This window comes from Diabrotica virgifera, chromosome 8, assembly GCF_917563875.1.
Source record: "Diabrotica virgifera virgifera chromosome 8, PGI_DIABVI_V3a".
NCBI lineage: Eukaryota > Metazoa > Arthropoda > Insecta > Coleoptera > Chrysomelidae > Diabrotica > Diabrotica virgifera.
Window position 1 is genome coordinate 6,859,121 of NC_065450.1, and position 20,686 is coordinate 6,879,806.

Genomic DNA, 20,686 nt, shown 5'->3' on the forward strand with positions numbered 1-20,686 from the left:
TTTAAAAAATTCATAACTTTTATTAGAATAAGACTGAAAGCTTGAAGTAAGTACCATTCTCTTAAGAAAGGTGAGAAATATATACTGTAAAAATTTTAGAAAAAAATATTAAGGGAACAGAGTTGTAGCGAGGTAAACGCAAAAATACGCGTGATTTCATTTTTTTTTGTTAAAATTGCGATTTTGGCAATGTTCTCCCACATAAAATTCAATATATACCTCATTTTCGTTTTCAGCACCTTCAAAAATATAAAGTATGAATAAAATTAGCCATTCACCTCTCCGTGGGCAGTACCTGGTCATTTTAGGGGTATCTCCGCTCGCCTATATGTTATTGGCTCCGTGCGTCTCCCCTCTACGTACAGTCACGTGATACGCTGTCAGATTTTGTAAGGACGTTTTAACATTGAGTCTTATGGGATTATTTTGTTAAACTTGAATATTTTATTTTGTAGTGATAATAACCGAATATAATTTGTTAGAATTCATTAGTTATTAATTTATACTGTAATTTATAGTGCAACAAAATATTTTCTTTTTCTTTAATAAATATTTATTGACATAAACTGCGATAGTGAGGTTATGCATACAAAATCAAAGTGATAATCAATAATGGAAAGTGAAGAATTTATAGTGCGTTTTTATTTTCTATTTATATTAATACATAATATCAATAGCGTGACACGACATTTTTTTAAATGTCTCATTTAAACATACACAAAGCGTCCTTATAAAATTTCAAAAAACCGCCACCATGAGCAGGTCGGTCGATTTTGCTTTGACACTTTGTTAACGCTCGGAGCGAATACAGACAATAGCCAATTAAGTTTATAAAAAATCTTATCAAAATGACGGTCACATACACTCGTGGTATTCAAATATGTAAATTTTCATTCACGGAAAAAAACCGGGATGTATTGTCTGTCTGTTTATGCGTATACACATGTTTATATACATTACGTAAATCATACAGCTGGACGTTAAGTTGAATGTGGCAACTGCGCTAATCTGTATTAGTTGAAGCTTGTGTTCGAGTATGAATTTCTGGTGCAATAGAGCTGTTACAACGAATAGAATAAGTGAATTTGTAAGCAAGAATGTCCATAAATAACTCAAAAACAAAGATTATGATTAATGAGTTAATAATTTTACTTTAATTTTTAAAATATTTTTTATTTAAATCTACAGTAAAACCTCGGTTAAACGAAACCTTTTTAACCGAAACATCGTTTAACCGAAATGGCTGACAGTTTCAATAATTTCATCAATAAAAAATAAATTTAAAAAAAAAACAATAAAATTAAGGAAAATAAACAAGTTTAGAGTGTTTTTTTAAAGAAATATTCTATTTTTTTTGTGTTTTCCTTTGATAACGATGTTTTGCAGCTATATCTCTTCAATACTATGTAATTTAATACAAGAAGAATACAAAAAACAATGTTACTTTTAACCGAAATTCTTGTTATCAGAAACGGCCTCCCCCAAATTATTTCGGTTAACAGAGGTTTTACTGTGATTACAAATTAAACAGACACAGTTTTCTCATTCCCTCAGGCCAAAAATATCCAGCTACTATATTGTCATGTTTTGACGTTTATTTGTGTCAGTCGAAATGAATATAAATGAGGATTGTGCCTTCACGAACGGCGGCCATCTTTGTGTGTCATAAGGGGTCAAAGGTAAAAGTGTCGTCAAGTGGCTACCTTAGTAATTACTTGAGGATACTTTGGCCTGTGACCTCTGATCGGTCACAATCCCTTGAGTGAAGTAAATTTCTCCTTTGCAAACATATCTAGCCGTTTTCACACCACTTGAGTTAAGCTAGCCAGTGCGTTGATCTTTTCTATTGTGGAAAGATCGTCCCCAATAGGCCTACAGGAAACCACACATATTTTTTGTAAAACTCTATGTAGAATTTTTTTTCATAAAAAAGACGCTATTACGTGTGAATCGAGGGAGTTAATTCTGCTACGTAAATGTACGTAAATAATTTTTAAAGTTATTAAAATGCAGTTAAAAACCTTTCAAAAATTTTATTGTGTGCACTTCGCGTCATAAAAAACTCTAAATACAAAAAATAACGTACAAAAATTATAAAGATTTTAGACAGTTATTACTTTTATCACTAACAAAAAACTGTATCTAATAAATTTAATAACCAGAGAAAATATTGAGTTAATCTTAAAAAATCCACTTATAACTGAAAAATTAAACGATTAGACACATTGTATAGAACGAACTAGGTCCAGTCCTCGATGACTTATTTAATTACTTGACATCAGTCAGATTTGACAATGTAATGTAATGTTTATTTACAGACTTGCCATTTTTACAAATCAACTTAAATTTTTTACAAATCAACTTAATTTTAACTAAACTATTAAAGCACAATGTGGCGTTCGGTCCTGGCAGGTATACTAGTTAGTGCGTATTTGTCAGCTCCAAACAAAATAGTTATTTAGATAGTAGCTAATGAGTAAAAAATTTTTATTTTCGCATATATAAGTGTATTATAGTGCGTTCAACTATTGTACGTAGGTACTCTTTAAAATTATATAAAACCAAGTCATTTCACTGGAATTTATTATTTATCAGAAGTCGGTTTGATACAAAAAACCCTAAACACGTTTATTCGTTATCTATAAGGTTTGTTCGTAGAACGATCAGCAACCGTTGCCAACCGTCAGACGCAAGCGCGTTCGTAGTCTACGAACTCGAACTGTTAACTGCGCAGCGCTAACTGTTAACTGCGCATGCGTCTGATGGTTGGCAACGGTTGCTGATCGATTGGATCGTACTACGAACAAACCTATAACGACATGATAAAATCACCTGTTGTAAGACAGGTCCGTATTTCAGGATTTACTTAGTTTTAAATAATAAACAAAATATGTCAAATCCAATTGCCGGGACTTCTGACTACAGGAGCGTCCAAATGGAAAACACTACTAAAACTTATTCTACTGCTTTGATTGAACAACAATTTCCAACGAAAGAACAAGCCATTGTATTCCCATCCATTGAAAACCTTAAACTTCAAGATTACCTGATTTCACTAGGAAAGTTGATCGAGCCCAAAAATATCCTATTTTCCTCAAGGCTTTCTAACAACAGAGTGTGTATGTATCTTGCAAACAAAAATGTTGTTGAAAATTTCATGAATAATTATGGAGGATCCATAGAAATTAATAATCAGAAAGTCCAAGCACGCAAACTAATCACTCCAGCACAAAGACTAATTCTGTCAAACGCTTGTCCATCCATTCCGCATGCTGTATTAATTCAAGAAATTGAAAAATTGGGCCTTCAACCCATGTCTCCCATGTCATTTCTCAAGATAAGCGCCGGTTTGCCGGAATTCAACCACATTTATAGTTTTAGACGACAAATTTTTATCACACCACCGTTTGACCCAATACCTGAATCCATATTAATGAATTATGATAACACCAACTACAGAATTGATTTTGCACAAGATTCCTTGATCTGTTTTTCATGTAAAAGGCCAGGCCACACTGCAGCAAAACAACCCAAGAATCAGTTTCTGAAAATTATAACCAAAACCCCTACTCCCAATCATCTTCGCAACCCACACCTTCCGAAATACTTTCAACCACCCCCTCAAAAAATCCAACCTCACAACCCATTATCAATATAGATACAACCCAGTCTACACAAAATAGCTCAAAACGCAGTTTGGATGACATTGTTACACCTCCTCTAGAGCAAGATGCTAATTCAGAAAACCAAAGTCTTGAACCGTTTGTTAAACCTAATGTTGCTCCAGCTAAAAAACCAAAGAAAAGTAAGGGAAAGACTCCAACTCACGTACTCATGGAACCAACCAAGGCATTCATCTCAGAGCAAAACCCTTCATTTGTTCTTGATTTTGATCAAATATCCGATCTATTTGAAAATGTTTATGGTGCACAGGACCCAGTCAGCATCATAAAAAACTACACTAGCGAATTTGAAGCTTTAGTGAAAATGCTAACAGCAATATACCCGTATTTCAAACAAAGATCGATTAAAGTTAGATGTACAAAAATAAGAACGAAACTGATGAAGCATTTACAGATGGCTTACTCGGATACTGAGGCATCAGAGACTGAAAGTGAGTTTTCTCAAGAATAGAGTCATGAGCTTCTGTGGCAATCCCAAATTTCAGTTTTATTTATTATAAATGGGCTTCACATCAATTTTGCAGTGGAACATTAACGGTTTCTATAATAACCTTCCGATGCTCCAAATAATTCTGTTCAGACACAATCCAGATATAATTTGTCTTCAGGAGACTAATTTCAAAAACGAAAACATACAAGCTTTAAAAAATTTAAAAATTACTGCAAAAATAGAACTAAACAAGAAAAAGCCAGTGGTGGAGTAGCTATCTTTGTAAAAAAGTCAATTGAAACTACAGTAGTTCCTCTCCAAACTAATCTAGAAGCAATTTGCATTAAAGTTAACTCGAGTCCAAATATCTACGTTTGTAACTTATACTTACCTTCATCAACGCAAGTAGACTCAGAAGCATTAACTGAACTCTTACAACAAATTCCCCAACCCAGGCTTATTTTGGGCGATTTTAATGCTCACAACTTTTCATGGGGCTCTTCTACTATAAATACCAGAGGAAGATTGCTGGAAGAGATATTTGAACACTCCAACCTTTCAGTCTTAAACGACGGCAGACCCACTAGATTTAATATACAGAACGGTGAATCTTCATGTATAGACCTTACGATATGCGAACCAGGTCTGACCCCACAGCTCACCTGGGATAGGCTGGATTTCTTATATAACAGTGATCACTACCCAATTTTTATTCATAACAACAAAAACCAATGTGGACGGACATTTACCCCAAAATGGAATTAAAAAAAACCTAACTGGAATCTTTTTTCAAATTTAGTCGAAAGCAGTATGACCACATTTAAAAGCACCTCAAACATAGACGAGACCCTTAAGAACATTGTTACCATTATCACAGAAGCAGCAGAAAGAGCAATAGGAAAAACTTCATACATAAAACAACGCAACTCCGTCCCATGGTGGAATCATGAATGCAAAACAGCAGTTGAATCTAGCAAAAGAGCTTTTAACAAATACAAGCGCTACAAGACTCTGGAGAATAAAATTGAATATACAAAACAACGTGCTATAGCCAAGAAGACAACTAGAAATTCCAAAAGAAAAAATATGGACTCAATATGTATCAACGTTAAATGCAAACACTCCCATGACTGAAGTATGGAACAAAGTCAGAAGAATATCTGGATTAAACAGCAATCAGAATATCAAAAGCCTCGAGAGAAATGGAAAGGCAGTTACTAGTAATACTGAGATTGCTAAAATCCTTGCTAACACATACAAAAACCGATCCAGTAATATTAATTATAAAAAATATTTCATTAATTACAAACAACATGAAGAAAATAAGAAAATTAGCATTACACCTAACACAGATGAACCGTTAAATTTACCCATTTCTCAATTAGAGTATACGGAAGCATTATCAAATATTAAAGAAACTAGCGCTGGCCCGGACGATATTCCCTAGTATTTTTATTAAACACCTTCCAGCGAGCGCTCACAAACAACTTCTAGATCTGTTTAATATTATTTGGCTTCAACACAAATTTCCTGAAAAATGGCATGAATCCATAGTAATACCTATACAAAAACCTAATGGTATTAAAACAAGTCCCGAGTCATACAGACCGATATCTTTAACATGCGCCATGTGTAAGTTACTAGAAAAAATTATTAACAATAGACTAAGATGGCACTTGGAGAGACAAGATTTGATTATTCCAGAACAAAGTGGTTTTAGAGACCAAAGGTCAACTATAGATAATATCATAGATTTGGAGAGTGACATTTCTGAAGCATTCGCACTAGGGAGTAAATGTCTAGCGGTTTTCTTTGACATATCAAGAGCTTTCGATACAGCCTGGCACGACTATATAATAAAAAATTACATAGTTGGAACATTCAAGGTCACAGCCTATTCTTTATTAAAAATTTCCTTCAAAATAGAACTTTTAGAGTTAGGACAAATAACATAACATCAGATATAATGTATCCAGAAAATGGTATCCCTCAAGGCTCGGTTATAAGTCCTACCCTCTTCATAGTGGCAATCAATGATATCCTCAAAAACCTAAAATCGCCTGTAAAGGCACGAGTCTACGCAGATGATCTTGTAGTTTTTTGCAAAGGTAAAAATATACAAAATATATTTCGTCATACACAGAACTTTATACAAGACTTAGAAAGCTGGTCACAAAAAAACAGGTTTCTGTTTTTCCGCTGAAAAAACTCGTTTCATCCTGTTTTCAAAGAAAAACGTCACAAACATCCCCAACCTAAGACTATGTGATGAAAACCTAAAGCGTGCAACGTCAATTAAGTTCTTGGGCATGACATTCGAAGAAACCCTAAGCTGGAAACTTCATATAACAAATCTGATGTTATCTTGTCACAAGCGACTAAATCTTCTAAAAACTCTGGCCAATAAAGAATGGGGTGCGGATCGCCAAACACTTTTAATGTTATACAGAACATTAATCAGATCAAAATTAGATTATGGGTCTACTGTGTATTCTACAGCGGCTAAGACGCTGCTAAAAAAACTGGACAGTCTTCACAATCTCGCTTTACGTATAATATCTGGAGCTTTTCGCATAACACCAATCGAAAGTCTGTATTGTGAAGTTGGAGAACCCTCCTTAGAAGACAGAAGAGTTTATTTAAGTGTAGCATACGCCGCAAAAATCAGGTGTAACTCAAAAAACCCTACTATACAAAATTGTTTTAGAGAAAAGTTCCCAAATCTCTTCATAAATAAACCAAGAACGACCAAACCCTTCTACGCAAGAATTAGAAGCTACTTAAATCAATTAAACTACACGTTCCCGGAATGCTTTCCTTCCCAACTGTCCTCAGTCCCTCCGTGGCAAATAAAGAACCCTCAGTGCCTAACACACCTCATTTCTTTCGATAAACATTCAACAAACCCACAGTTAATCAAATCCGCCTTCAATGATATACTCCACAACTACAAGGAGTATACACATGTATACACCGATGCATCTAAATCAAATGAAGGTACTGGTGCTGCAGTCATAACCCCAACATCAACAAATAAATACAAACTCCCTTCAGAGTACTCTATTTACTCTGCTGAATTATACGCTCTATACCAGGCCACTCTTGCTGTCTACCCAACTAATCCTTTGGTCATCAAAATAAAACAAGAAGTTCATACCGCTCAGCTGAATGGAAAAATTATCATATTCCTCTGGATACCATCCCATATTGGAATTCAAGGAAATGAAGAGGCAGACAACGCTGCAAAAGAAGCTACAACTAGTGATAGTGCGGAGTGTACGGAAACATTTATGAGTGCGGATGTGAAAGCGGCGGTCAAACGTAAAGTGCGGTATATGTGGGAAGAAAAGTGGAAAGTGTCATCGGCCAAGCTACGCGAAATTAAAAAATCGATAAAACCCTGGCCAACATTACCAACAAGTCGGAGAGACCAGGTAATATTAACGCGACTCCGATTGGGTCATACGCGATTAACTAATGTCATGTGTTTTCCGACAAACAAGAACCAAAATGCGACAACTGTGAAGAAAAGTTAACAGTCAAACATTTATTGGAGAAATGCGCAGCATTAACGCCAAAGCGCATATTGTACAATATACCAAACAAACTAAGTGACATTTTAGGCCTACAGTGCAATATGTCAAATTTAAAGAGTTTCCTAAGTTCAATTAACATTTTATACAATATATAAATACACAAATGTAATAAAAATTATTGTTCGCCACTATTGTTTCGCTAATAGCCAATTTGGCTGATGCCGATTTTTGTTAATAAAAAAAAAGCACAATGTGATTACATAAAAAGGTATTTTCGATCTCATTCTTAATAGTAATAATAATAGTCTCCCGTTTTATACCACTGTGGCTTTGGGAGTATAGCAGGGTGGTAGTCTGTTATATCTAGGGCCTACGGTATACAAGGAAGGTAACAGGGCCAGTGCTACGCTTCAACCGCCTATTATTACCCCTGGTTTTACCCAAGGTACTCATTTTATTCAGGCTGAGTCGACCTGGGGCCTATAAACATTTTAAAAATGTCTAGTTGTTCTTGCCGGCGGTAGGATTTGAACTCCGGACCACCGGCATGCGAGCCAAGCACACTACCACTTCGCTACGCCGGCCCTATTCATTCATTCTTAATAGTACTTAGTGATAAATGAAAAAAATCATTACTATTAAATTTGTTTGCATTTCTACACATTCTGTGTAAGGGTTTATTTACAGTATAAGTTTGATTATGAAATTCTAAATAAAATAAGTCTTGGGATCTGGTGTCTCTGCAGGGAGTACGGAAGTAAACCTTTTCAAAAGAGCACTAGCATCAATGCCTCCTCGTATTAATTTATATATAAATGCTACATCTAGCAATATTTGCCTTTCTTCAAGAGTAGGCAATTTAAGTAAATATTGTAAAACAATGTATTCAATTTCATTTACAGGTATTCACAATTTAAAAGCAATAGATCTTATGAACCTTCTCTGTACCTACTCTTTCTAATAGATCTTTCTAGCAGTTATAATGCAGAGACCAAATATTGCTACCATATTCCAAAACCGATCTAATAAGGGAACAGTAGATATTTTTGAGACAATAAATATTATCAAATTCAGAGAGACTACGTTTCATGAAACCTAAAAGTTTCATGGATCTATTAGAAACGCAAGAAAAGTGGTCCCTGAGGCTTACTGTAGGGTCAAAAATTACCCCAAGATCCTTAAATGTTGTGATTACCTCCAAAATATTCGGTTCAATATGGTATTCAAATGAAATCGGATGTTTGTTTCTAAAAAATCGCATAACCTTACATTTATTTATGTTCAAATTCAAAGCATGTAAGTTACACTCTAGTGGACTCTTCTTAAAACACAGCTAGTGTTGGACAAAGGCTCTCGTTTTCCTAAAGCCGCCTCGCTCGTTTGTAATGCTTCGTATATTGATGATTTTGTTTTCGGTGCTTCGACGCTCGAAGAAGCACAAAGTTTAGTTGAAGAATTAGTCACTTTGTTGAAGTCAGAAGGCTTTGAGTTACGGAAATGGTGTTCAAACGAACCCAAATTGTTGTCGCAATTTCCTGAATCGCATATTAATCCTCATTCTATTAATTTTGATCCCGAATCAAATGGTCCTTCTTTAAAAATCCTTGTTTTGAAGTGGATGGCACAGTCCGATGTGTTTCAATTTGCAGTCAAATTGCAGGATGTCCCTTGTACCAAAAGATCGTTTTTATCCGAATTAGCTCGAATTTATGACCCTTGTGGTTATCTAACACCTATTACCTTTTTCATCAAACATTTAATCCAACGATTTTGGGCAACTGGTCTTGAATGGGATGATCGTCCTCCCTCAGAAATTATTTATGTATGGGAGCAATATAAAAGTGAATTATCCATTATTTCACAGTTTAAAATTCCTCGTTTTTTGAATATTTCCTCTTGTCCCATCTTAGAACTTCATGGATTTGCTGATGCCAGTGAGAAGGGATACGCTTGTGTCGTTTATATTCGTAGTATTGATAGTCAGAACATGGTTCAAGTTAATTTACTCTGTGCCAAGTCGAAAGTAGCTCCTATGAAACAGATTACGATCCCTCGATTAGAATTGTTAGCTGCTGTTCATTTGGTCAAACTTATGTCGTTTGTGTCACAGTCGTGGAAGAATATAATCTTTCAAAAGGTATATGCTTGGGTAGACTCACAAATCGTATTGCACTGGATTAAAAGTTCACCTTCTAGGTTTAAAACTTTCGTTGCAAATCGCATTTCGTATATCCAGACCCATAGTCAAAATTATTCGTGGCATTACATTGAATCTCAAAGTAATGCAGCCGACGCGCCTTCGCGAGGCATGCTTGCCTAAGCATTAGACGATGCTTCCGTGACCAACTCTACGTACCGCTCGTCAGCTTGCATATAGCAGGGATAGTTTTGTACATTCCAGTCTGGAATGTCGCCCGATGTAATGCAATAACTTATATCTTCATTTGAAACTTTTCGAAGAAGTGATGGAGAAGATAGTGTTGCAACATTCCAGTTATTATTTTAGTTTAGTCCTGTGCTTCAAAATTTCAAGTAGTAGGGAGAAAGGAAACACATTAGAGAGCTAGGGCTAAGGAGGGCATTAAACTCCGGACAGACTAAAGCCAAGGGCTAAAGTATTAGAAATTTCATTCCTCCTACTTTAAATTTTGAAGCAAAGGACTACACTGAAATAATAGACTGGAATGTAGCGAAACTATCTAATCCACCAGTTCTTCGCAGAGTTTCAAATGAACTCTTTCAAATGAAATAAGTTGCTGCATTACATCACACCAGACAGGAATGTACAAAACTATCCATGCCGCCCTGTCGAGCGGTGCGGAAAGTTGTTCACGTTGGTTGCATCATCTAATGTATGTGGGTCGTGGATCCCAATCAAGAGATGGATTCATCAGGGTAACACTTAGATCAAGATAAATATTGCCAGATTTTACCACCAAATCACAATACAACGTTGGCGTTTAAAAGCTTGACACAAACAGATAAAAAAGAAATGTACATTACTACCACGTCGTTAGTCAAGTTAAACAGTGTTTTTTGATCTCTGCTCGAATTATTGGATTTAAAGTGGTTTAAACTTATCCAAAATTTTCGTTCTATTTGTGTATTGTTCTTCAAATGTATCTACATTCATTGAAGTGATTAATTTTCTTGGTTTTGTTTGCAAGTCCAATCAATATTTGATATTATTTCATCTATTGTGTATACCTCTTTATAAAAAGCTACTAATTAAGCCAAAAAAGTGTCAACTGATAAGAACTTATTTGAGGTGATAGGTTTATTAGTCCAGGAATATTAGCACCAATCTACTCACATTATATTAGCCCAGTGAAATTGGCATTATGGCTGCAAATAAGTGTTCAAAGTGCAATGAAGATATCAGTGATAAATCAGTGGCTTGTGACAGCTGTCATATTATTCTTCATCCAACCGAAGGGTGTACTGGCTTAAGTACTTCTGAACTTCGAGCTGTTGTAATCCAGAAGAGAATGTTGTTCTACTTTTGTTCTGATTGCCGACTGTCATTCAAAAGTGTGCCCAAAATTCTAAGAGAAGTTGAAAACCTGAAGTGTGAAGTTACCTTACTCAAAGCTGAAATCCAGATGCTAAAAGATAACAAGAGTAACTTTCCAATAACCGATGACATCATAAATGAGCTACACGAACGCCAAAAAAGGTCAAATAATTTACTTATCTTCAATCTCCCAGAACCATCAACTTTAACTGATGATATTAATCAAATAAAAACACTTTTATCTGGAGCGAGTGAAAGTGCGATAAGTGTCAACAGTAAACATATCTTTCGTTTTGGGAAGAATAAAAACGGACATAGACCAATTAAAGTCGTTCTTTCCTCGGCTCGTGAAGTGCATCAAATTTAAAAAAAAAAGTTAAATTAGGCCAGGCAAATAAAATATTTTTCCTATTTGATCAAACTCCCTATCAGAAAAAGCAACTCCAGTCAGTGAAAAACGAACTTAGAGTGCGTCAACAGGCTGGTGAGCAGAATTTAACTATTAAATACTTCAACAATACACCGAAAATCTGTAAAAAAAAACTAAAACCGGGCAGCCCTTTACTTTATTACCAAAATGTTAGAGGACTAAGAACTAAACTGTCTGACCTCAGCTTGAATGTCAGCAACTGTTCCTATGATATCATTATCTTAACTGAAACCTGGCTCACACCTGAAATTACAGATGCTGAACTTGGGCTTCTCAACTACAATATCTACAGAACCGACCGCTCTAAGGACTCCAGTGTCTTCAGTAGAGGATTTGGAGTATTAATTGCCATTAAGAACTCAATTCCTTCTTATCAAATTCAGTCTGATCCTTCGATTGAACAGTTGTTTGTTCTCTTTAATAACAAATCTATAATCGGTACAGTATATTTTCCACCTAAATCTATAGCTACTTTATACCAATCATACTTTGAACAGCTTATCACTATAAGCGAGCAATATGATAGAGCAAACCTTTTTCTATTGGGTGATTTTAATCTTCCATCTGCAGTTTGGGATGTCGATGATTATTGTTCCATTGCTTCTCCTCAGCCTACAGCTACACAATCCGAAGCTGATTCTATTGAAACTATATCCAATATCTGTGCTTTTTTCAATCTCTTCCAGACCAACGAAATAACCAACGATAGAGGAGTTACGTTTGATCTCATTTTATCTCCATTGTGTATTGATGTATTGAAGGCTATCAACATTTTAATTCCAGTGGACACATATCATCCTCCGCTTGAATGCAGTTTGCCACTCAAAATCACAAATGGTCATTCATCTGGTGAAGAGTATTATTATGACTTTGTTCACTCTGACTATGCAGCAATTCATTCTTCCCTTGAAGCAATTAATTGGGATGGTGCACTTCAGGGAAAAGAGCTCTCTGACATGGTTTCTGTATTTTACGACATTTTTTATTCCATCACTGATCGTTTTGTTCCGCTAAAAAAAATCTGTGATAAGAAATATCCATGCTGGTACTCCTCTGAGCTGAAGAAGTTGCTTCACGAGAAGAAATCAGCGCACAAGATATATAAGAGCACAAGGTGTCCAGAAAGTTATGCAGCATTTAGTAACTTAAGAACTAGATGTAAATTTTTATCAAGACAGTGTTATGCTGATGACATTCAACGTACCGAACATTCTATTGTTAATAACGTTAAATCCTTTTGGAAATTGGTAAGTAGTAAAAGGGAAAATAACACTATACCTAATACAATGACTCTTGGAAATCGTACTGCCTTCAATGGAACTGATATTGCTAATGTTTTTGCTAACCAATTCTCTTCCGTCTATACTAACCAATCCTTACATCCGCGTGTAACCCAGTTTTCACCTTTGGTTAATGTGTCTAATTATCACATTGAAATTTCAAAAATCTACGAAAAACTGTCTGAACTCAATACCAACAAAGGTCCTGGTCCTGATGGAATTCCCCCTACTTTCCTTAAAACATTCAGCTTCATTCTATCATGCCCACTTTTTTATATATTTAATAAGTCTCTATTAACAGGGGAATTTCCAGACTACTGGAAAAACTCTTGTCACTCCAATATATAAATCAGGTCAAAAATCGGATATAGGTAACTATCGTCCCATTTGTATTCTTAGTTCTATTCCTAAAGTTTTTGAGAGCATTATTTCCGATTATTTAAGTTATGACTTCTTGTCAATTATAGGGGCCCTACAATTTGGATTTACATCCAAAAAATCAGAATTGGGTCTCATAACATATGTTGATTTTTTGACAGATGCTCTTGAGAGGGGTTTACAAGTTGACTTTGTGTATACTGACTTTTCCAAAGCTTTTGACAAAGTTAATCATGAGCTCTTGATTCATAAACTTTATTTATACGGAGTTGATGGCCTTATATTGAAGTAGCTCAAGAGCTATCTTACGCAAAGATCGCAAATTGTCAGGGTTAACCATCACTATTCTCATACCATCTCTGTTACCTCAGGTTTACCACAAGGATCACACTTGGGACCTCTGTTGTTTAATATATTTATCAATGATCTAATACCCTGTTTCCAAGTAAGTGAAACTTTGTTATTCGCTGATGATTTAAAATGTTTTAAAATAATCACATGTGAGGCTGATTCACTTAGTCTACAAGGTGATATTGATCGCCTATCTAACTGGTGTATGCAAAATGGTATGTGTTTGAATGCATCCAAATGCCATATTCTTCGTTTCCATCGAACTCATTATCCAATCATCTTTGAATATAGCATAAATAATCTGACCTTACATTCTGCCTCTGAAACTAGGGATCTAGGTGTGATCCTTGACTCCGCCCTTAGCTATAAATCACACATTTCCATTACAATACAGAAGTCTATGAAGATGCTTGGCTTTATAAAAAGAACCACCAGAGACTTTACAAACATTTCAGCTATTAAATCACTTTATTTCTCCCTGGTTAGATCTCATTTCGATTACTGTTCCACAATTTGGCCCCCTTATTACTTTACTCATAAACTGAAACTTGAGGCTGTCCAACACAATTTTCTGAGATATACTGCTACTAAGATGCATGTATACTACGACTATTCTGTATTAGATCACATACTGAACTTACCTCCTCTTGAGGTACGCAGAAAACAAAGAGACTTAATAATTTTATTTAAAATTATCAACGGGTTGCGTAACTGCCCCGAGCTTCTCTCTAAAATATCTCTATTTGCCCCAGTCGTTCGACTAGGCAGGTGCAAACCTTTTATGTCTCTTTTCATAGGTTCAATTATTCTTACAACACATTTATTCCTAGAGCTCTTCGATTAGCTAACTCATTAAATAACCTCGAAATTTTTAATATATCAGTTTCCCTCTTTAAAAACCATATTTCTTCCCTAACTTTTTACCTTTTTAATATTTTCGGCCAGAGCTTTTGTATTGTGATTAGTGTTACATGACATGTATGTATTAGATAACTCAAAACCGTTATACCTTGGAACATTTCTGAATTGATTTAGGTGATATCTTTTGTTTGTAATTGTACTGACCTATATGTTATCTTACTCTTTTTTTTTTTCTTTTTTTGTAACTGTACTACTCATAGAATTATTTTCTCTCAAACCACTTTGCTATGTTATATTATGATAATTTATGTTATATAATTGGTTAACATTAATGTTATATAATTGTATAATTATGTTATAATTTAGAACACTGTAACATTTATATCTGAATAGGGCTTGCCCGTGAATAAATAAATAAATAAATAAATTTGTAAGTAATGTAAAAAAGGCACACTCATTGGTTGGGTGGAGAAGGGTGTCAGTGGACCTAGAAGTGCAATCACCACCTCATTGTGAGTTCTGGGTTGTTTAAATATTGTGATACAATATCTAAACAAGCGAAGAGCTTCACAATGTAACAGAAAAATAAGATAACTAAATATTTTTTAATTTATCAAAATCTATAAAAATTTCAAATTTTTATAGATTTCGATTGACTTTGCAGAATTGAAAGATACTCCTTAGATCCGTAAAACTAGTTTTTTTATTACTCAACCATACAAACTGAAAATAAATTTTACTATAGCGATAAATAAAACCTACATGGAGAATAAACAAAAATTTTTGAAAAGAAGGTAAATTTCATTTTTTTTTTCAGAATCTTTAGGCCGGTTGCGGGATCGGAAGATAAAGTCCGATTTGAATAATTCTTTTTTTTGTTTTTCTTGTAATTACCAATCGCAACTTTTCCGCACTATAGCGATACAGAATTATCAACTTGACTTTTGTCGCACCACCCTAAAGTATAATAAAGTTGTCTTAATGGACGCTAATGTATTGAGTGATTTAGTACATTTATAAGTTATTTAAATGCTTTAACATAATTTTTGAATATATCTTTTTCTATTTTAAAGCTCTTAAAATTATTGGGTAGGAACGGCCTAACTGCGTTAGGCAGTTACAAAACTCTCTAGTAACTAAAAAAGTTATCAGACACCTGAATATTTTAGAGTCCCATGTCCGGAGCATGGTTTATTCTATGCTTATTTCCCTGGAGTAGCTAGGTACATCACCTCAACATACAATTAACTTGTTAAGACTTTATATTACATATTAAATGTTATTTACTTACTTCCTTCATTGGTTGTTTGCTGTTCTTCAAATAGTGTACATTTATATTCATCTTGTTCTGCTTCAACTTTAACATAGAATTCATTGGGGTCTACATAATCAAACTCCTGGTATTCGGTTTCTGTCTTGGGTTCTTGCTTGATTTCAATCTTGAAAGCATCCAAAGGACCATCACATGTTTCATTATCTGTTTTCATTTTACAAGTTTCCTCACTAGTTTCTTGTTTTATATCCATGATATTATATTTGATTCGTCCAGATCCCAAAACAAGGGTAGACTGTTTACGGATATGAAATTTATATCAATGAATTCTGTTTCACTTACTAATGATTGTACAATAGTTTTTTTATTGGGAGCTAGCGTTATTTTTCATGTATAATTGCCATTTACATTTAATTTAAATTATGTTAACTCTAAAAGCCACCGCCACCGCCATTATAATCATAATCTGAATCTGTCATCTGTCACTGTCTTCTCTTCTTTTTTCTGTTTCTCTAACATGAAACATTGGCTGCATTCAGCAGAAAACTGCGATGACTAATCGATTACTTAGCGATGTGTAATCGCTAACGATTCTTCTGAATGGTATACTTTCATGTACATACGAAATAGGTTATGACAACTGTCACATTTTTCAAAATGATTTGCAAATACGTGAAAGACACCCCAAGAACAGAAATAAAAATTATTATGAAATGGTAATTTATAAATAACCCCATTTAATTCATACATAGTTTCAAATTCTTGAATTTCTTGCGACATAGGTAAACCTAATAGGTACATACGAATAATCCAACAAAGCAGCTCAGATATTTATCAGCGTGATTTATATGCCTTCCAGCCTTCCTTGCCTTCAATTCATGTTTTTTTAAGATACATAACTTAAAATATACGTGGTAGACACACGTCATACGTCAATCTTATTTCAATTTGCTAAGTAATCATAGGTCTGTTCGTACAGGAATCAGAAACTATCACTGACTATCAGCAACTGCACGACGCATGCGTGTTTCAATATTAGCGTTCGCACAATTGAAACACGCATGCGTCGTGCAGTTGCTGATAGTCAGTAATTCCTGTACGAACAGACCTCATATTTCAAAACCGATGTTTAAAATGGCGACCGATAAGTCATCGAATGATAACTAATCGACAATTTATGTGGCATTCAGCAGAAAATCACTAAGCGATTAGTCATCGATTGAGTCTGCTGAATGCACCCATTGGGTGCGTTCGGACCATAGAGGTATATATTAACATAGAGGGAGCCTACCTTCCGCGCTTCCTGACGACAAGATCTCAGGGACTGGTTTGCTGCATCTCCTTCTAACACATTGTATCGAGAATCTATAATGACATTCAGTGTGAATATAGGCACGGAAGAGGAGGACAACTGTAGCAGCTTTACTATGCGTAAGAGTGAAACAGCACTAATCCAAATAAAAAAGATGGTGTCGTCACTTCGCTCTGAATGACACTCTCTCTATGCTAATATTTAACTCTATGGTTCGGACAATTCTATCTAAATCCTGACCCACTACTTTGTGCCGCGTAATTTGGGTTGCCTATATGAAGTTAAATCGGCGAAAGGGGTTATAAATAATAAACTAGTTTTCGTGGGAAATAAGCCACAATTTTACTAAAAAATAGTATGTTGTACAACAAGAGAGAAAAAAGACATATTTCTCACGAGCGCACAAGTTTGTTGGCACGAGCCGAGGCACGAGGCGAGTGCCGCAAATCAAGCGAGAGAGAAATATGTCATTTTCTCTCGTGTTGTACACTGTACTTTTTCTATGGATGCGTTTTTGTCAAACGCATTTGAGTTCAAACTTCAAAATTAAATAATTTAGGTGCTTTTATGTATATTATATGCCTAAATTGAAATACAATACATATATACACATAGGTATTTAATATTCTTAATATTTGTATATTTATTTATTTAAAATTATAACTCACAGTTGAACAGTCTTAAAAGGTAATTTTTGATAAGTTCTGACAAGTTTGAACACATTTTGTTTGACAGAAATAATTGTGTTTGTATTGTGCATGTTACCATGGAAATGGCGATCATATGTATGTAAACCAGCAGTGAACCCGTGAGAAAAAATATTTCTCACTGCAATGGCCGACTTTTCTCACTGCCTGAGAAATTGTTCGTTTTGAATGTATGTAAGTAGTGAGAGAAGTTGCACATTGTATAGCATCCATAGAAAAATGATTTTATTAAAGTTTCGACGCCCAAAATACAATATTTTTTGTATTTTGACAACGACACCCGATTTGGGCGTCGAAACGTTAATAAAATCATTTCTTTAGTAAAATTGTGGCTTATTTCCCATCAAAACTAGTTAATTGTAAAAATGCCACAAAAAAAATAGCTTCAGAACAACATAAATAATAAAGTTTTGCAGTATTAACCCACGGTTCTTAGACATACTAGTCTAAGAACCGTGGTATTAACCACTTTAAAAATTCACATTGTTATGGCTGTATGACATTTTCTTGTATCATTTCTAATATCGTTTCTGATATGTCAAAAAAATGCATAGTGTCATACACAGATACAAGAAACGATATCAGAAACGATACAAGAATTTGGGTCAGACCAATGAACTGTCAATACGGATGGAATGGCCATGTCCCATTCAAATAGTGAAGCAAGATTGACACCAACATACAAGAGAGAGGTCCTAGAGAGAGACAGACAAGGTGGTGGAGAATTTGACAGGCCGTGTAATTTGAGTTGCCTATATAAATGGACCCGATTGAATCAGTATTTACAGTTCGTTGAATATTTTAACTTGGCTAAGGCCTAATGCTGATTGGCAGTACATATTTCAAAATTTAACCACTTTTTTGTAGTTAGGGGATAAATAGAGTACACAGTGCCATACTTGGCGTTTAAATACTTTTCAGAATTGTTATTTGTATTTATCAAAACAAATACTTACTTTCCTAAAGTATTTGGGAGTTAAATAGTTTTAAAACTGTTTAAATGCTAAATTAGTGTTTTATATAAAGTGAAGAAGTCCTTGATTATGTTATTGTTACTTTTTTTTTCAATAATTTTACGTAGGTATATACATACAATTTATTCTATTGTAACTAAACTCCCACAATGCATAAACACTTTTAGGAAACGGTTCCAACAGGTCTATTAAGGGTAATAGCATTGTAATAGTAATAAATTTGCTGAATTAATATCAGTTTCACCACTTCAGAATAAAGAACACTTTATAATAAAGAATTAAATTCGAAAAGAGCGTTGTTGCAATGTGTGTGGCCTAACATAACTGTGGCATATGTTAATTTAAAAACTGAATAACATTTTTTACAAAATTTTGGAATATGTTTGTAGAACAATTTTAACAGCTGTTTTTAATATAGATTTCAATCCTCTACAAATAGTCTCTCATGTCTTTTGATGTAAAATATTTATTACTACAACCTTCAACTACCGTCTACCACTATGAATTTATTTGTTTACGAAAGGTGGCGATTATCTTCCCTCTTTCCCTGGCTATTGCTCTCATTCTGACCGCATTAAATCCCTTTATTTGTATTTAAATACGTCAGAACTCTCTTTTTCATTAAAAGAAGTACTGGTTTTAGTCCTTGCTTTTGGCATATTCTATTTTGTAGGTTTTAGAACTGTGCCATGATATATATGTCATTTTATTGTGTATCACTTAATGACAATGACAAAAAGACAGATTAAAACCAGTACTTCTTTAAATGAAGAAGAGAGTTCTGACGTATTTAAATACAAAAAAGTATTTAAATTTGGAAATACTGCCCCATCAGCCCAGTTAAAAAAATATGAGGTCCATTTCCCCGATTTAAGTTGATATAGGCAACTCAAATTACACGGCCTGTCAAAGTTTCCACCACCTTGTCTGTCTCTCTCTAGGACCTCTCTCTTGTATCGTGGCTGCATTAGTTGTCTTGTCTCCATAGTTGTCTTTGTGCCTATTCCATCCGTATTGACAGTTCATAGGGCTTTTCATTCACAGTCATTTGTTTCGAGCTTCTGTCATGTGTCACATAATATTAATAAAATTACGTCATACGTTATTGGTATATACCAATGGCTGCGTTCACCAGAAATAATCGGTTTAAGTTTCAACTAAACAGCTATGTTGCAGCGCTTTAAAACTACGTTTAGTCTGGTGAATGGTATTTTTCCGTTTGACACTTTCATAGTTGGTTTTTTTGTGTTCCCACCTGTTCTATGTATGAACCTAACCTAAAACGAGATTCGTAGTTTTTGTTGATTTATTATACTTATCGTTCAACGATAAATTTGACGTATCTTAAACAAATTTAATTCAAAAATGGATAATATACTACCTTTATTGATATTTGATAATGAAATGAACAAGAAATAATTTTTGGTGCTGCTGGCTGTGCTGGACTTGGCAGAGCAGAACCATTGGATGACCCACCATAAATAAATAATAATTATCACGTAAATATGAATTATGTTGAAAATATTGTTCCTTAATACACAGATTTACAATTTCGTGAGCATGTACAATTAGGTATGTATCTCCTAAGTTTCAATTACTTTATAATTAAACCATTGTAAAATAAATATTTTCAAATAATCGCGCCATTACAATATATTTCTTAAACACGTTCAATATTGAAGCGATACAAATACTACGTTCAATAAAATGGCGACCGCTTCGTCAACACGTTGAAGTTTAGGCTAAATTGACATGACGTTCACCCGAAAAATCTTAAACAGTTTCAGAGCGCTGACGTAGCGCACTGGTCTGGTGAACGCACCCAATAATACAAACCAAAGACGTATGACGTGGTTATGAGATGTTAGCACCTCATTGATCGAATTTCGTAAAAATAATTATACCATCCTTTTGCTCACGGTTTGTACAGCAATGATCACTAGGTTTCAGATTTTGA

The 20,686-nt window shown here is 34.6% G+C and overlaps 1 protein-coding gene across 4 annotated transcripts in view; it reads right to left on the bottom strand.

Moving 5' to 3' along the window:
- Positions 1–16,199, bottom strand: part of LOC126889656 (zinc finger protein 235-like) — a 69,871-nt gene extending 53,672 nt beyond the window's left edge. For all 4 annotated transcript variants that reach the window (XM_050658160.1, XM_050658165.1, XM_050658159.1 and 1 more), the window contains exon 1: positions 15,755–16,199. In XM_050658160.1, coding sequence (XP_050514117.1) covers positions 15,755–15,989 — 235 coding nt within the window. In that variant the 5' untranslated portion in view covers positions 15,990–16,199. The remainder of the gene's footprint in view (positions 1–15,754) is intronic.
- Positions 16,200–20,686: the final 4,487 nt, after the last annotated feature.